The 16,311-nt window shown below is 39.3% G+C and overlaps 1 protein-coding gene across 1 annotated transcript in view; it reads left to right on the top strand.

Annotated features, from left to right (window-relative positions):
* The window catches only part of LOC113412154 (heparan sulfate glucosamine 3-O-sulfotransferase 3B1-like), a 42,472-nt gene continuing 26,161 nt past the window's right edge, over positions 1–16,311 (top strand). The window contains exon 1 of the mRNA XM_026667617.2: positions 1–787. Coding sequence (XP_026523402.2) covers positions 222–787 — 566 coding nt within the window. The 5' untranslated portion in view covers positions 1–221. The remainder of the gene's footprint in view (positions 788–16,311) is intronic.

Raw genomic sequence — 16,311 nt, 5'->3', positions numbered from 1 at the left:
GCGGCGGACTGCTCTTATAGGCTCCGAAGGGTGCCAGTCAGGCGCGCCTGTTCTCCGCCCTCCTCAGCTCTAGCCTGGCCGGCAAAGGCGCCTTGGTGCGGTCGGCACTCGTCGGCTCGGCGCTGGGCTGCGAAGGTGCGAGCGATGCTCCGCTGCTGACCCGTGCCGGCCGGGCCCCCACGCATCATGCTCCCGGGGTTACCGCCCGCGGGCTGCTGCCTATGGGCCAGCCGCGCCTGACCGGCGGCCGCCTCCCCGATGCCCCCGGCCCCCCTGCCTCGTCGCCGCTGCTCCCGCCGGGGCGAAGGAGGTGGTTGCTCCTTCTCCTCTTCATCATGCTCGCCTTGTGGCTTTGCATGGTCTACTCTTGCGTCGCCGGATCGTGCGCTTCAACTGCGCCGGGGCTGATGCTGCTGGGCTCTTCGCCGTCGGCTCGGAAAGCGCCCGGTCCGGAACTCAACCAGCTGCTGCTCCCAGCCCGGACGGCCAAGATCCAGCTGAGAGCGGAGCCGGAGAACGACGAAGACGAAGACGACGAAGAGTTGGGTGGCGGCGGCAGCAGCAGCAGCAACAACAACGGAGTGGCTCCGGATTCCCCCAGCTTCATTTCCAGTTTCCTGAATGGCTCTGGGACGAAGCGGCTGCCCCAGGCAGTGATCATCGGCGTGAAGAAGGGTGGGACTCGGGCGTTGCTTGAGTTCCTGCGGGTCCACCCGGACGTGAGGGCGGTGGGCGCCGAGCCGCACTTTTTTGATCGCAACTACGAGCGAGGACTCACCTGGTACAGGTATGCCGGACTTGGGAGATAGGGCGTCTCACCTCGCTTTCATTGAAATTAGCACCGTCTGTGGGGTGTGAACCCTGTCTAAAGGCGGGGATCTCTTGCCGTTTTCGGCCTGATCGTCTTCCCCCTTGCTCCCCCCCTGCTCCCCCCCGTACGTAGATCGAGTTGGACCGAAGCGCGGCGTGGTGGGGTGCAGGTCGATTAACTTTCTGTCTTAATAAACCTAGAGCCGTCTGCTCTCTTTCCTTTGAAAAGTCCGACTTCACAAAGCGTCTTCTCCTTTCCTTCCCCGCGCCTCTCCCAAATAATTGCTACGAGCTTGTTCGCGAGAGCGCTTTAGTGGCCGGGGGCTACTCTTGTAAAAAAGGACCTTCCCTTTGCCCGTTAATTGCTCAATCCACGCGCCTTCCTTTTAAATTAGCCCCTGAAGGCCCGTTACCCCGCGGAGTCACGAAGGAGGTCTCTGGATGCCTGGCTCGTTTGCAGTCTACTCTCCCTATTTTAAAAGAGAGGGAGAGAATGAAAAAGAGAGAGAGAGAGAGAGAGAATGAAAGAGAGGTTGTTTTAAAATGCATCTCGACGGAGAAGGAAGTATTCGAGGGAGGTTGGCATCGGTTGGTAAGGAGGAGAGGAAACCAACTGCTTTCTGCTTTGAGAGCAGAAGTCTCCTTTATCTGCTCCAGAAAGAAAGACCAACTCTAACGGAATCCCGAAGTCCCCGTTTGGGATCCGCTTCTTTAAACGAAGCGTCGCCCAAAGATTCGCCCGCTTGCGATGCTGGGTGGCAATTGAAGTGTCCCTCCTGTAACCCTCGATGTGGGAGCTCGCAAGGCTCCTGTGCCCACCCGCACTCCCCAGACCGTCGCGGGAGGGTTGGGGGCAGAAAAAAATAAAGGCCCCATTCTCTCCCTTTTGCACAGCGCAGGTCGCTGAAAGGGGTAGCAGATCAAAGCGGCGGTCCTCCCGCTTTCTCAACCTCTGTAGCCCAGTTCAAACGGCGAGGGGGCACTTCCCGGCGTTCCAATCTAGCGCCTTCTTGGGTCGAGGCGGGCGCCAAGAGGCAAACGCCTCCGGTGCGCAGTATAAACTCTGCTGGGCGGAAGGAAGCACTGCAGCTCTGGTGCTCGGCTTCGGCTTCCGCGCTCTTGGCTCGGGAATTCAGCGGTCCTCCGTTATCCCAGGCCTGGAGAAAGATTGAGGCGCCTTCAAACCAACTTCGAGGAAATCCGCTCAAGGGTTTCCCGACAAGACGCGTTTTAAAATCGGGAACTTCTCTGGAAAAACGCAGGGAGTGAGGGAAATACCACTTGTCTTCTCTGAATGTGACTTCAAGACAACAGAACGACAAATCGCTGCAACGGCCGAGATCCGGATCAGTTTCCAACCTAGAAATCTCTGGCTCCAGCTGGTCTGCTTCCTGGCCCTTTTAATCTTTGCTCCTTTGGTTCCTCCTCTTGCTGGCCCACGTTGATCTGTGTCCCTTTCTCTCCTCGCCTTTTTGCCTCTTTTCAACTTGGTTTCTAAACCAAAGCCAAATTTATGAGAACGAAAGTTAGCATCTCAAGGGCACATGAACAGATAATTCTTCAGTTGTGTGATCCTGTCCTCCTTTTGAGGGAAGGAGCTCAACCATTATAAAACAGACAATGGGGAAGTGTTATTAAGTGGTGAGAGAGAAAGTTGGAGGCAGTAAGTAAGCATTCTAGGGCAATTTTGTTGAAAAAAATAAGCAAAACTTGACTCTCATCTTCTGATGCAAATATACTTTTGAAGTGAAAGTATGTGGAGCATAGTGGACGTGAACTATTGCAGGGCATCAAAAACCATAGGCCTAAGACTATGCAGTATATACAACAGGTTGCAGGAATATATTACAAGTTAAAAGAAAATAAATCACATTCTATAGAAGTGGCTGAATTTATACAGTAGCTGTGATTTAAATAAAGTTTAATGTTTCAATTAAAAGTGGTTTAATTTAGTATTCCTTGACCTGTCCTAAGATCTAATTTGTATTCCTCCTTATTTACACTCTCCCACCCTTTGCACTTATTTCAGTAAAAGTATGGAGAGAAAAAAATTAATGGAGAATTTTCTACTCTGTTTCATATTATGTGATCTGATGTTTTATCAACATTTGGTTTGTATGTTAAATATTTTTGGATTAAAACATCTCAAAGGAAATAGGAGCTTGGCTAAAAAAAAAAAATCTAGGAGCATTCATTGCTTTTAAAAGTTATAACAAATGGCACTAATTGTTGCAGCAGACTTTATGGGAGAGTTTGTTTTTCAATGTTTTACAAAGTCTGCTATCAAAAGAATTTAAGAAGGAACAAAACTAAATCCCCAAAAAGAATTAAATTAAATTAAAAACCAAACCATCAAATGTTCTCTTTGTTTCTGAGGATTTGTGATGGATTTATGGCTTTCTTGACAAAATTGCTCAGACATTTGGGGTCCGTTTTTTTTTTTTTTGATAGATTTGTTCTGCTGCCAACTTTCCTGGCTCAGCTCTTTTGTCATACAGTACTTGGTGATTATGTGAGCTTGTGTGAATGTCCTTAGTGGAGTCCAGGAGACAGAGTTCCCAGATGGAAGAGACAAGTAAAGGAAGACAGTTTTTTAAAAGATCTTCCTCAACTGATGAACAGAGCTGTCAGGAAGACGTTAGCTATTATGGAGGAAAGAAACGTGTCTCTACAGTTTTGCTCAGCACATTACCTAAATCTTCTACCATAACTATTAGGGATAAAATGTAGGGGGCATGCATAAGCGCACCAATGTGCCTACGGTCCATGTCCTGTTTTTTTTTTCCTTGTATGTATCAATTTCATGTATTCATAACTATGTTTATTCTTATACCTGTTATCTTATAATCGCTTGACTAAATAAATAAATAAATAATTTTTTTTAAAAAAGAAACCTGAGCATTGCTCCCATTCTATATATGGCCTTGCAACCAGAAGCTTAGGTTTGAACAGATTGTGTTGCTCAGATTATGTCATGAGAAAAGTCTGGTATGCCCAACCTGTAGCTGGAAAATACGGCCCAGGTTTCTTTTGCATATGGCGCATGACTTGCTTTCAAACAACAGGAAATTCATAGCAATGATTAACACCCCCTTCCGTTTCAAAGGTTTTCTAGCAATGTGCATTGTTCATTTTTATGTAACTCTTAACATAGGCCATGAAATTGCAGCCACATGAGCACTACATTTGAGAGGCATAACGGTTTTAGTAAGCGGTGCCTTGTTGTGTACGCCTCTTCTTTGATTAAAAAGAGATATGAACTGTGTTGATTAAGGAGATCTGATGGCAGACTAGTTGTTGCAGAACTGGAAAAGATGGTTGTGATTCAATATGGTGGACAAATAAAGCAAAATGTAATTAGCTGGAAAAATGACTGTATTAGGCTGGTACAATTTAACATTGGCATTATAATACACGTGCATACAGTATACCTCATTTCCTCTCTCCTGCTGTTACTTTACTCATTAAATATTTCTATTCTCAGTCCAAGAGAACAGTGTTGCCATTTTCACATAACAAAAATTTTCATATATCAAAAATTTGACATTTTCCTTTTTTTTCAACTATTATTCTTATTGCTACCTTGTTCAAAGAAACCATTGCATACTCTGAAAGCAGTCAGTGGTTTTAGTTATGCTTTATCCAAACTTGTTATTAAATTATTGCATGCTTGAAGAAAGTTGTCCTAAATAAATACGAAATGTATTGTACGTGTTTATTTAATTGACTAGGAATATAAAAGTTTCCTAATCAAGTATCAGTGAATACTTTCTTACTTTGCTATATTATGCTTCTCCAAACAAGATCAGTCTACCCTGTTTAAGGTGAAATAATAAATTTCTGGGTGTGTAAGCAGATCAGTTTCTTGAGCTAAGTAAGCACATGAAAACTATTTAAAAACATACAGCAAACTGAGACAGGTACTCCCCAAAATGAAGTAAAAATAATAAAACAATAATGGGAAAATACAGAGGTTATAAACTGACAAAAAGCAGCCAGAATAAAGACAAAGAATATAAATAAAGACAAAGAATATTTCAATCCAGTATTTATCCACTTATGTGGCAATTTAGCTTTATGAATAGCACAACTACATTTCTTTAGTTGTAATATGATTGGCTTTTTGAAGAGTTAAATACACCTGAAGTTGACTGCTGTTTGGAACTGTAGCACCAACAGAAACAACTGTGAACTGAAGCACTTCGGTTCAATTATTATGTAAAAAAATTACGAGCTCTTCAATTTCAAGACACTTTTTTAAATAAGCTAAACTTACAGTTATGCACAGATTTCATTTAGAGTAGCCTTCAACTGAGGTCAATAGAACTAACATCTGATTAGATATGTGGGTGAATGTGAAATTAGACTATGATTTAGAAATGGAAGCCTTGAGATGAAATAGATGCAGAGTGATCCAAAAGGGATAATGTTAATTGTGAGATTAATGATTTCAGCTATAAAACACTTAATTTAAATGTTGAGATCAATTCTGTGTGTACTCTCATGTAAGGAGCAGAGCTGATGGCATTTAAAGGGCAATCAATAGTTTAATTTACTGGTGTCAGTAATGCTTTCATAAAGTTTCCTTCCCCTTCAACAATCAAGGAATTGAAATAATCTTACAATGAAAACCCCATGCATACCTGTTTTAAAAAAATCTACCGGCATTGTGTGGGATTTCTCAGTGAGTGTGAAGGTTTGCAGCCTTGAAATGCCATATTAATGACCTGGATCATTTGATTGCACAGTTAGTAAAAGCTGTTTTCCTCTGCCCTGCCAATTCAACTTCAGAGTTGGCTATATTTCATGCCATAGCAAGTTAATCATGGTAGAACCTTTGAAGTTATTAGTAACTATTGATTTATTTGGTGGCTCTAAATGACCAGTGATTTTTAGTAGAGTAAAAGCAAACACTTTGTCTTTTATGTCTTTTAATGAATTTTGTTTAGCATTTAGACATGATTGTTCAAACGCAATATAAAACACATATAACTATTGTTTATCTAGGAAAGGGAAACAGCAGTGGTTATCCTGTTTTCTATGAAACATCAGAACTTTTCCAAATGTGTGGTTCTGAACAGATCTTCCACCAAAGCCAAGTTTGAGTTGTGTGATAATTTTCATTGCTTCTTTTGATGTGATCATCTTGGATTCAGTAAGAGTTTTGCTCCAGGGAATATTGCCTGAAACAAGCAGATGCTGAGAATGGCCATATGTGTGTTTCTAATTTTAATTTATATTACTGCTTTTTCTATCTTTCTTCAGCTTTTGAATTCTGAAACCCTCCTGAAGAAAATACTGCTTCTGGGAAAAATTGAAACCAGAGAGGGGCGTGTATGTTTGGCTTATTTAGGATTGCTAACAATGTTAACTGTTTCTAGATGTACCCTCTAAGAAAATACCCCTGTTTACATTACCTGGTGTTTTCTACCTATCTTGATACTTTATTTGCTTCTATGGAGACATTAAAAAAATAGTTTAGGAAAAGGACGTACATGCCCTATTCAAATGTGAACAGTTTTTGACTGCTCTAGTGATCTAAATTTAAACAACAGCTTAATGTTTCCTGAGAAAAATATGCTGAAAATAGTTAAATAATTCTGCATAAATGTGAGTCTTCTATGTTACGAAGTGATGAATTCAGAATTTGTTGCCTGCATCTAGTTTCATCACTTTGCGTTATAGCATTTTGGAAAGGGATTAAATCTAAAGAGTTGTCATGGTTTGTTAAGGCTGACAATGTTCAAGCATCTTGAGAGTTCTGCATTAAATTAGCTGCTTGAACTAGACTGTAAAATGGCTGATCAAACCTTCTGGGTAAGAAATAGGGGGGGGAAACTAATTGCAGAGAGGATCCCTAACTCCAATAAGTGGAATAAGTCAATATTTAAGGACACTCTTTGCTTTAGGGCTGGCATATCCTGCTCTAGTTCAATCACCCTTGTTCAGCTTAAGTGATTCATTAAAATAAAATGCTTCTTTCTAATTAATGTATCTAATCTATTATTCTAAGGCTAATTCAGCAAATATGCAAGCAGTTTTTCCTCCTGGAAGGAAAAATAGTTTTGTGAAACTAGTAATTATACAATTGCATGGTTCAGACTCCAAGGAAGAGCTATTAAAAGATCACAAGGGACAAAAAAAAAAAAGAAATACTACTGAAATAAGTACAGTTCTGCAGTTTATATGGGCAGCACACAAGACAGCTGTATAATATGATTTCAAAGAACTTGCCTGAAACTCATGCAGCCCAATTCAAAAGATTTTAAATTTGTATGACTGGGAAGTAAGTTCCATTGAGCAGAAATGGATAGGTTTAGGATTGCAGACACGTGGCACAAAATGTTGGCATATTTATTCAGAGATAGGTCCCACTATGGGAGTATGCCAAAATAAGCAGAGATAGGAAAATCTAGCCACCTAATTCAACAGTCTACTCAGTGCTTCAGGGCTTTAATTAAAACCAGCTCATGCCCGTTGGAGTCTGTAGTACTGTGCAACTTGAGTTTTAAAATTTATGTATAGTCATTTTGAATATTTGGCACTGAAAGACATTCTGGCTGTTTAGGAACTTTAAAACCTGTATGCCAAAGTTAGAAGCAATATTCTAACTCTGACTACCGGCATTTATATCAGCTAAAGTCTGGCCCTTGAATAACTGTATGGAAAGAAGAAATTATAGAACTCGATACATTATTGTTTGACTAGATCGTTAAACCACATAATGAACTGCTAAATGGGTATGCCTTACTTTATGGTTTAAAAAAAACAACAACAAATTTCAAGAGAAATGGGACAGAAAAAAATGTTTTCATTGATAAAATCTCCTTAGATTTTATATCCCAAACTTTTGGAATAAGGTTCTTTCAGTTACATTTTGTAAATGAACAGAATAAACCAAAAGGCAGAAGTGTATAAAAATATACATTTTTGGACTTTTATTTACTAGCAATAATTATTTAGTGATGTATAGAGTAAGTTCCCAGTGTAAGGATGACTTGTAATTTAGAACAGAGCCTTTTGTAGCAAAATCTTAATTAAATACACAACGGTTCAAGTTCATTACACAATGTTACTTATATTGCAATATAGAAATAGTATTATGCAATAATACTGTTCCAGCTTACGTACAAATCTGATTTAAGAATAGACCTTGGGAATGGAACTCCACGATCTGTATTGCCAAAAAAAAAAAAAAAAAAAGTATTTTATTTCACTGGGAGAGACATTGTGGACCAGTCCTTTGCTGTTTCCTGGTGGCCTTGCAGGCTGGATCAGCCCCCGCCCCCCATGAGTTTGAAACCCCTGGCTTATAATAACAGAAACTTGCTAGTCTACCTATGTCTTCCCTTCCCTCCCTCCTATAATTTAGGGAGTTGTGGAGGCAGGCACAGAAATCTGAGGTTTGTTTTTTTTTCAATACCTCTTCTCCAACTGTTCCCCTTATAGTCTTCTATTCCTTCTCCAAGGCCATTTTCTCAGCTCTTTACACCAGCAAGCTTGGGAATATCAGTGGGGAATGGGGGGCAAGGGCAGATTTTTTAAAATACCATCCCCTATTTTTTAAAATAGGTGCATTAAGCCTAATCAAGGTTTAATGGAGGTCTAATCTAATTTCTTAGGAGTAAATCTAATCCAGCAACCTGTGAAGCCATTGATGAAAGTGATAAGGATAGCTGTGTAATAGTGAAAATTTACTTAGGGATGCATGCGGGTAGTCCTTGACATATTTGAGCCTGGTCGTAAAGCAGGTCATCACATGATCAGCCTTTTTTTGTGACAGTAGTTAAGTGAATATGGTGGTCATTAAATGAGCACTGTGGTCATTAAACTAATGCATTGTTTACCACGGGGCCTTTTTTTCTGGAAATTAAAAGTAAATGTTTTGGTTTGGGGTAAAAACATCATACATCGCAGTCACATGACCTTAGGATGCTACAAATAGCACCCAAGCACCCAAAATGTGGTCACATGATTGGGTGCGGATCACAAATATCTTGTTTAAGGGGATGGGGTTCATTGTAACTTCAAATGGTTGCTAAGTTTATAGCAGACTGGATATAAACTGAGGACTACCTGTAGTTAAACTTGTCTGTACATTGTTTTGCAATGGAACAGTTCATATGGAACTTCATAACTCACTGTTCACTCCAGGAGTTTGATTCTGAGCGGCTCAAGGTTGACTCAGCCTTCCATTCTTCTGAGCTCAGTAAACTGAGGACCCAGTTTGTTTGGGGGCAATATGCTAACTCTACAAACTGCTCAGAGTGGGCTCTAAGGCACTGTGAAGCGGTATATAAGTCTATGTGCTATTGCAATCTAACACTTTGTAATGCATTTGTGCTGAAATTATATTGATGGGATGTTTGTTACCCGTAACCAAGCTGAGTTGTGCAGTCTGCCCTTCAAGCCTCCCTTCATCACAAGGGCCTGTTTTCCAAAAGGAATAACTGGTTCTAGCAGCCTTCCATAGGAGGGTGAGGTTGAAGTCTTCACAAGCACAGAGCCAGTTTCTTTTTGAGAATGTCCAAGCAACATCCATTGCAAATTTAGTTTAGTTTAGTTTACTTTTTTATTGTCATTGCACCTCGTACAACGAAATCAAATACCATCTTCATTGCACATCATGACCATGACCATGAAAATAAACACAAACACACATCCTTCACCCTCCACACATTGAATCCAAAACACTGCACTATACAGCAGAATTTAAAAGAGTTACTGCCCTGGGATAGAAGCTGTTTTTCAGCCTATTTGTCCTTGTTTTTATTATTGTGTACCGTCTGCCAGATGGTAATAGTTCAAAAAAAGGGTTCCCAGAATGAGATGGATCTTTGAGAATGTTTTGAACTTTCTTAAGGCAGCAGGAGCTATAAAGCTCTTCCAAAGAGGGGAGAGGGCACCCAATGATCTTCTGGGCAATGACGTTAACCCTCTGGAGGACTGTCCTATCTGCCACTGTGCAATTGGCAAACCATACAGAGGTGCAGTATGTTAAAATGCTCTCTGTGGTGCAGCGGTAGAAGGTCTGGATTCTGGAAGTCTTAACTGCCTTTCTTGAAGGAGCTGAAGGTGATCCCATTTGCCTTCAGACTATAAATTGCCTAAATGGCTCTTTAACCTGGAGACAATGGAAGCTGTTCCTTGTTCTCCATCTCAGTTTGTTCAAACTCTGGCTCCACTAAAAAGTTTCTTCTCCTTAAGACTAAGTGTTTTAAAAATGAGCTTTCTTTGGTGTTTGGGAAATCTGTCCCTCTTTTTTCTGCTTCTGAATGTAAATAGCAGATGCATTTTCATCTTCTTTTCTCCCATACCCTAAAAACATTTGCATGAATCTTCCTGTTTTCAATGTTCCAATAGCTGTTCTGTTTCTCTGGGAATTCTAGCACAAGTAACCTTGTATAGGGGCATTATTATCCTGATTGTCAGTTTCTTGATTTAGGCAGGCTAATTGTGATACTCTTGAAGCATCCCTGCTCTATCATATTGGAAGATGACCAAATGAGTAAGCAGCTACAGCTGCTCTGAAGGCTGACAGGTGGTTCTTCACAAAATGGATTCTTGAACTCCATGGACTACTCTGGTATTTATCTTTATTGTTGATCTGAAATTAATGTTCAGTTTAGAAACCTCAAGCTGTCTGATTACATTGTTTTTGGAGGATACAAAATTCTAATTGCTAATTATGAAAGACTTTCTATATTGTTCTCTTTGAGATGGAGAGATATCTAAGAAACCTGGTCCTCTCTGGTGCATGTGCAAATTTTCAGTAATATAAATTAGGATAGAGTATTGCTCACATAGGCTATAATCACTGAGCATGTCTACTTATTATGGGATCTCTATAGTCCATAAGACCTCAGAGGTACTGAATTGAATATTTCAGTATTAAAATAAGCATTAATCCTGTACTAATGCAACATGCTTTGCCTAACATGATGTCTAGAAATAAACCAAGCAGTACGAGTCTAGGACTGATTTCATGACTGCTTTCAACTTTAAGGCGCTTCATTTCTATTTCAGACTGTATCTTCAGTATCTTGAATAGTTGAAATTCCTTGGAAACAAGAGCCCAATATGAGTCCAGATGGGTCTCTATTCCTACTTTGACCTGCAATACAAGGCTGAATAAGTTTTCCAGAAGATCCCACAACAAAATGAGTTTGTGTTGCAGCATGGTAGTTACAAAGAACATGATCCCAAAGAAAGAATGAGCTCTTGTGATCCATCAGCAAGGCCCTTGGGCTTTTGTGGGATTGCTATTTTTTTTAAAAATAAATTGTTTTAATAGATGACAAGAATGATTACTATTGCTGATAAGTGTACTACAGTTTCATGCATGCCTTTTGATATAGTGCAACTGCTGTATTCTCCCCAGCAGGTCACTGATAGGAATGGCTTTGTCTTCTCTGATCAGATTTCACAGTCTCAGCTGTCCAGTTGAAATCCCTCATTGACCAAAATCAAATGTGTATTTGGACTGGGCAAGTTTGGTGAATCCAGAATTCTAAGTTAGAACCACATTACTTCATGCTAAGTAATAAAATGACACGGTCTTGAAATTAAGGAAGGAAGGAAGGACGGATCATAAGATTTTTTTGCAGGTATCTTTGTACTATAAAGAGCTGTTTCTCTTCAACTTCCTATACAGTGCTGATCTCTGGCACACCTTCTTGACTGCCTAATTGTTAGGGGTATACAAATCTCCTTTCTTGACTTACTCAGACATGAACAATGCTAAATTGCTTTTTTTAGTCTTACAGAGACAACTTCAGATCCTGTCCTGATAAAACAATCAACAGTATACTTTTGTGTGGGTCCTGAAGTTTCCTATATCTTGCATCCATAGTTCTAACTTTATAGAACTCTTGAAGCTGAACAAACTATCAACCACTAAATAACTCATAGTATTGGATGCATTTTCTTGTAACAGATTATAGTATAGTATAGAAACTTTTTTGCAGGAGGTGATTGTTAATAAGTCCTAACAAGACTCAATACTTGATAGGTCAAGCTAATGGTGTATGTCCAAGTGTGGGTTGCTAGTTGAACTAAAAACATTAGATGCATCTGAAATGGATGCACCTTATTAACCCAGGAAACAACACATGGTGTTTACATTGTCACACAGCTTCTTAGATGTGCAAAAAGACAGAGTAGGGCAGAGAGCTGCTAAGCCACCATCAGCTCCTTAGTGCTGAAAGATGACAGACACTATTTCTCCCAAGTCTTTGCCCTTCTGTCAAGAGGAATGGTGTGATCAATGAGTTAAGAAGATAATAAATAGGTCAGAGCTCTCTGGGTAGTTAACCATATGGCATTAAAGCACAACAAATACTAGAGCTTGCTTACTCCTGTAGTCTAATTACAGGATTGGAAAGCAACCACTGCTACCTGCTGTCACTATATGGTGTCCAAAGTGATTGAAGAGCTCTACTGGTATTGTATGGAAGGATTCTATGCTCAGTGCCCAATGGTATAATATTTGAGGGAGAATCAGTACCTTGCTCTGTTTGTAGCCTTCCTGATGTTTTATCTGGCTTTGAGGTATGTTCATTGTATGGAACTTCTGACTTGAACAAGGCTTCTAAAAAGTGAAATTATTTTTCATCCTCAGAAATATTTGCTGCATTGTGGAACTGTCTGAAAACTTTTGTCTTTGTTTAGCTTAATCAATTCATAGAAGTCTTGTTAAAACTAGAGATGCAGTCTAAAAAAGATTATCAGTGCCATTGTTTGGAAGATTTACTTAAGTTGTATTAGCTACAAACTTTTCATTTAACTGCTGGAAAAAATATTTAAAAAATACTTTTGTGTCTCTGGTGCAATGTATGAGTAAAATATGTTGTGCAATTAAAAATGCCAATGGCCAGATGGTCACTAAAACAAAATATATAAGTAAAGAGTTCAATTAATTTTTTTCAACAAATATATTCCTCAAATAATATATCAGTAACAAAAAAAATCAATATTCAAATAGATTAACATTTACAGAATTAGCGCCAGAGGATATTCAATTTATAGAACGTATTTTCTTTGTCTCAGAAATATCTGAAGTCTTTAACGTTATTCAAGATGGAAAATCTCCTGGCATTGTGGAGTATCAGGGAATTTTTTAAAAAGAATTTAAAGAGATCTTAATTCCTACTTTTATGGGTACTTACCAGAATCTTGGAAACAGTTTAAGATAATTTTGTTTCTTAAATTGGTAAAGATTATCAGAAATTGACCCATCTTACTTGCTAACACAAACTATAAACTGTACTAACTTTTTAGCTATCAGTTTAAAAGTGATTATAAATTATTAAATATTACACAAATTTAATAAACTTTCACTGGCCATATGTACTTTACATAATTTTAAGACTTTGATTCTCTGAAATTATAGATCTTAAATGCTGTTTTTTTTTCAGATTATAAGATGCTCCGAAGTATAAGATGCACCTAGCTTTTGGGGAAGAAAAAAAGAAAAAAAGAAATCTGCCTCTGCCTCCCACCAATTTTCCTCCTTACAGCAAACAGCCTGGTCAGCTTCAGCACAGCCTGATTTAGCACAAGCAGCTGTTTCAGGCTGCAAAGATCCCCATCACCTATTGCTGCCTCCGTGCACCCCATTTTTAGCCTCCGCATCCTGTTTTTGGCCTCCACGTGCCCCATTTTTGGCCCGTTCCGATCCCTGCTGCCTGGAACAGGATGAAAATGGGGCACATGGAGGCCAAAAACGGGATGTGGAGGCCAAAAATGGGGCAAGCGGAGGCAGCAGTAGGCGATGGTGATCCCTGCAGCCTGAAATAGCTGATCGTCAGGAGGTAGATCCAACCGACAATCAGCTGCTTGTGCTAATCAGGCTGTGCTGAAGCTAAACAGGCTGTTTGCTGCAAGGAGACAAATTGCTGGGAGGTAGAGGCTGAAGGGTGGAGGCTGGTGGGTGGGCGGGGCTTCAGCAACATTCACTGTATAATAAGACATACAGACATTTCCACCGAGAAAAATACAGTATTAAACAGATTTAAATTGGTCCGGCTTTTGTAAATGATTGAATGTATTTATGAACTGACTAGAGACCAGATAAGATTTAACAGTTTCTGATTCAGATTCTATTAAAGTCATAAAGAGATATCAAGCAGGGTGATCCCTTATCACCTTTATTATTCAATTTCCACTGTAGACGTATTAGTAATAGCCCTTGGATCTAACATTCAGGATTACAGGATAAAATTGGGTAACAAGACATAGCATTTTAATTTACCTGCAGATGATATGGTTCTGACTCTAAAATGCTTCCCACTCAGTTAACTGTGTTAAGGAGGGAGTTAGAGAAATTTGCAGAGGCATCAGGATCATCAGTTAATTTTTACAAATCACATTTGATATTTTTTTACTCCCAAAACTTCAAAAGGAAATGTCTATAGATTTAGAAATTTCAACAGTGTATAAATAACATATGTGTAGTCTACTACTAAAACATTAATTATTTTTATTAATAATTAAAAACCAACTTGAAAGAAATTAAACAGGGAAATGACACACTGGGCTTCAGAACATTTCAATGGGGCAAATTGCAGTGGTAGAAATGAAAATCCATGCAAGGCTTAATTATTTATTTCAATGCCCCCAGTGAAAATTCCATTCCAGTACAGGACAGAACAGCTTCTGCTTTCATGGAGGAGGAGGAGGAGGAGGAGGAGGAGGAGGAGGAGGAGGAGGAGGAGGAGGAGGAAGAGTAGGAGGAGGAAGAAGAGGAAGAAGAGGAAGAGGAAGAAGAGGAAGAAGAAGAAGAAGAAGAAGAAGAAGAAGAAGAAGAAGAAGAAGAAGAAGAAGAAGAAGAAGAAGAAGAAGAAGAAGAAATAGAAAGTATTTCATATAAACCACAGAAACTGGGAGAGTGGGGCAAACTCAGCTTGATAATGTATTATCAAAGAGCACAGTTAGGGCCTATGATTTATTATGGAAGGCTCTTCTAAAACATGGCTCCAAACTGAAGTTATATTGCAACCAAATAATTATATAAGCCAATGGTTCTTCCACTCAAAATATTTGTCTAATAAAAATTGTTAAAAATATTTTCCCTAAAATATTATGCTTCAAGTTTGGAAAAATATATAGCTGGCTTTAATAAATACCTCTCCTTTAACCTTTTAAATAGCGTATATAAATCAGGGTTATCATGGTGACTTGGCATCTTTATAGACTACATTGTTATAGTAATAGGGAACTTCTCTATAAAGATCAGATAGAGCAATGTCTAGGAAATAGATTGTCCGATATTAACTCAAACCTCTTTTGGGTGATGGAACTATTAGAGCCATAAAAACATGGATCTACAGCAAATTTGAGAATTTAATATTTAAATTTAAATATTTAATTTTCACTAGTTAGAATAACCAAATGGAACAATCTAAAAAAAGTATAACTTATTGCAATTAGAAATAGGATATACATCCCATGATTTAAAGGAAGTTTGGGATAGTGATTTGGTAAAGTCATACAGGTGACAAATTGGCATGAATTAGGCAAAGGAGGCGGATTCACCTCACCTTCAATGGAAGAACTGTAGTGGAAGATTATAACATCATTAAGACTTGACTCCAGTCACATAGGCACATATTGTATATATCACAATTATTTTTCCAAAGGTTGGAAAGGTTGTCAAGCAAAGGGGTTGTTCTTTCATCTGTGTGATTATGCAATAAAGCAATATCTTTTTGATGTAAAAATTTCTGGGTGGGGGGATAAGTAATACTACTTAACAAAGAATGAAATGCTTCCCAAAATTAAGCTTACTACATATGTTTACAAGTCAAAATCTCTTAAAAATAAGGAACTTACCTATTTCATTTTAGCAGCCGAAATAATTGTCCAGTGTTGAAAAGATCTAGATAATGGTTTGGAGCCAAAAGATTAAACAAAATTTAGCTAAATAAAAGAATCTGTGAGGATTCTGCAAGGAGTCACCATGTAGGAAGGTTGGTGAGCAAAGGTGGTATTCACCAGGTTCTGACCAGTTCTGGAGAACTGGTAGCGGAAATTTTGAGTAGTCCAGAGAACCGGCAAATACCACCTCTGACTGGAGATTTTACAGTATCTTTCCTCAAACGGCCAAAAGATGGAGTCAGAAACCTGGGTTGTTTAGTTCCTGTTCTGTTGTTCTGGAGAGTGTTGCCGTTCCTATTGACTGTTATTCTTGGATTTGATATAAGTCTGCTACTAAACTGTTTTTGATACTAGACTTTGTTATTGGATTATCCTGGACTGAAAACTGACTGCTTTAACTGTGAATGACTTGGACTGCTTGTTTGGACTTTGCTTAAACATTTGTTGGAAGTAAAAACCTACATTTTATTATACAGTGTAGCTATGTGCTGTTTGTGTGTTATTCTTCACCACTCTCACTACGTCTCCCTATGTGCGCTCATTCTCCTAATGGGGAATTACCTCAACAGTGACTGAGAAGACTTAAGAAGGCTCTTGAGACTTCTCTTCATTATTTTTCCTCCT

This window comes from Notechis scutatus, chromosome 2, assembly GCF_049901735.1.
Source record: "Notechis scutatus isolate UNSWTSFEM ecotype Mainland chromosome 2, rNotScu1.2, whole genome shotgun sequence".
In the NCBI taxonomy this organism is placed as follows: domain Eukaryota; kingdom Metazoa; phylum Chordata; class Lepidosauria; order Squamata; family Elapidae; genus Notechis; species Notechis scutatus.
This window is presented reverse-complemented; position numbering and strand designations above follow the sequence as displayed.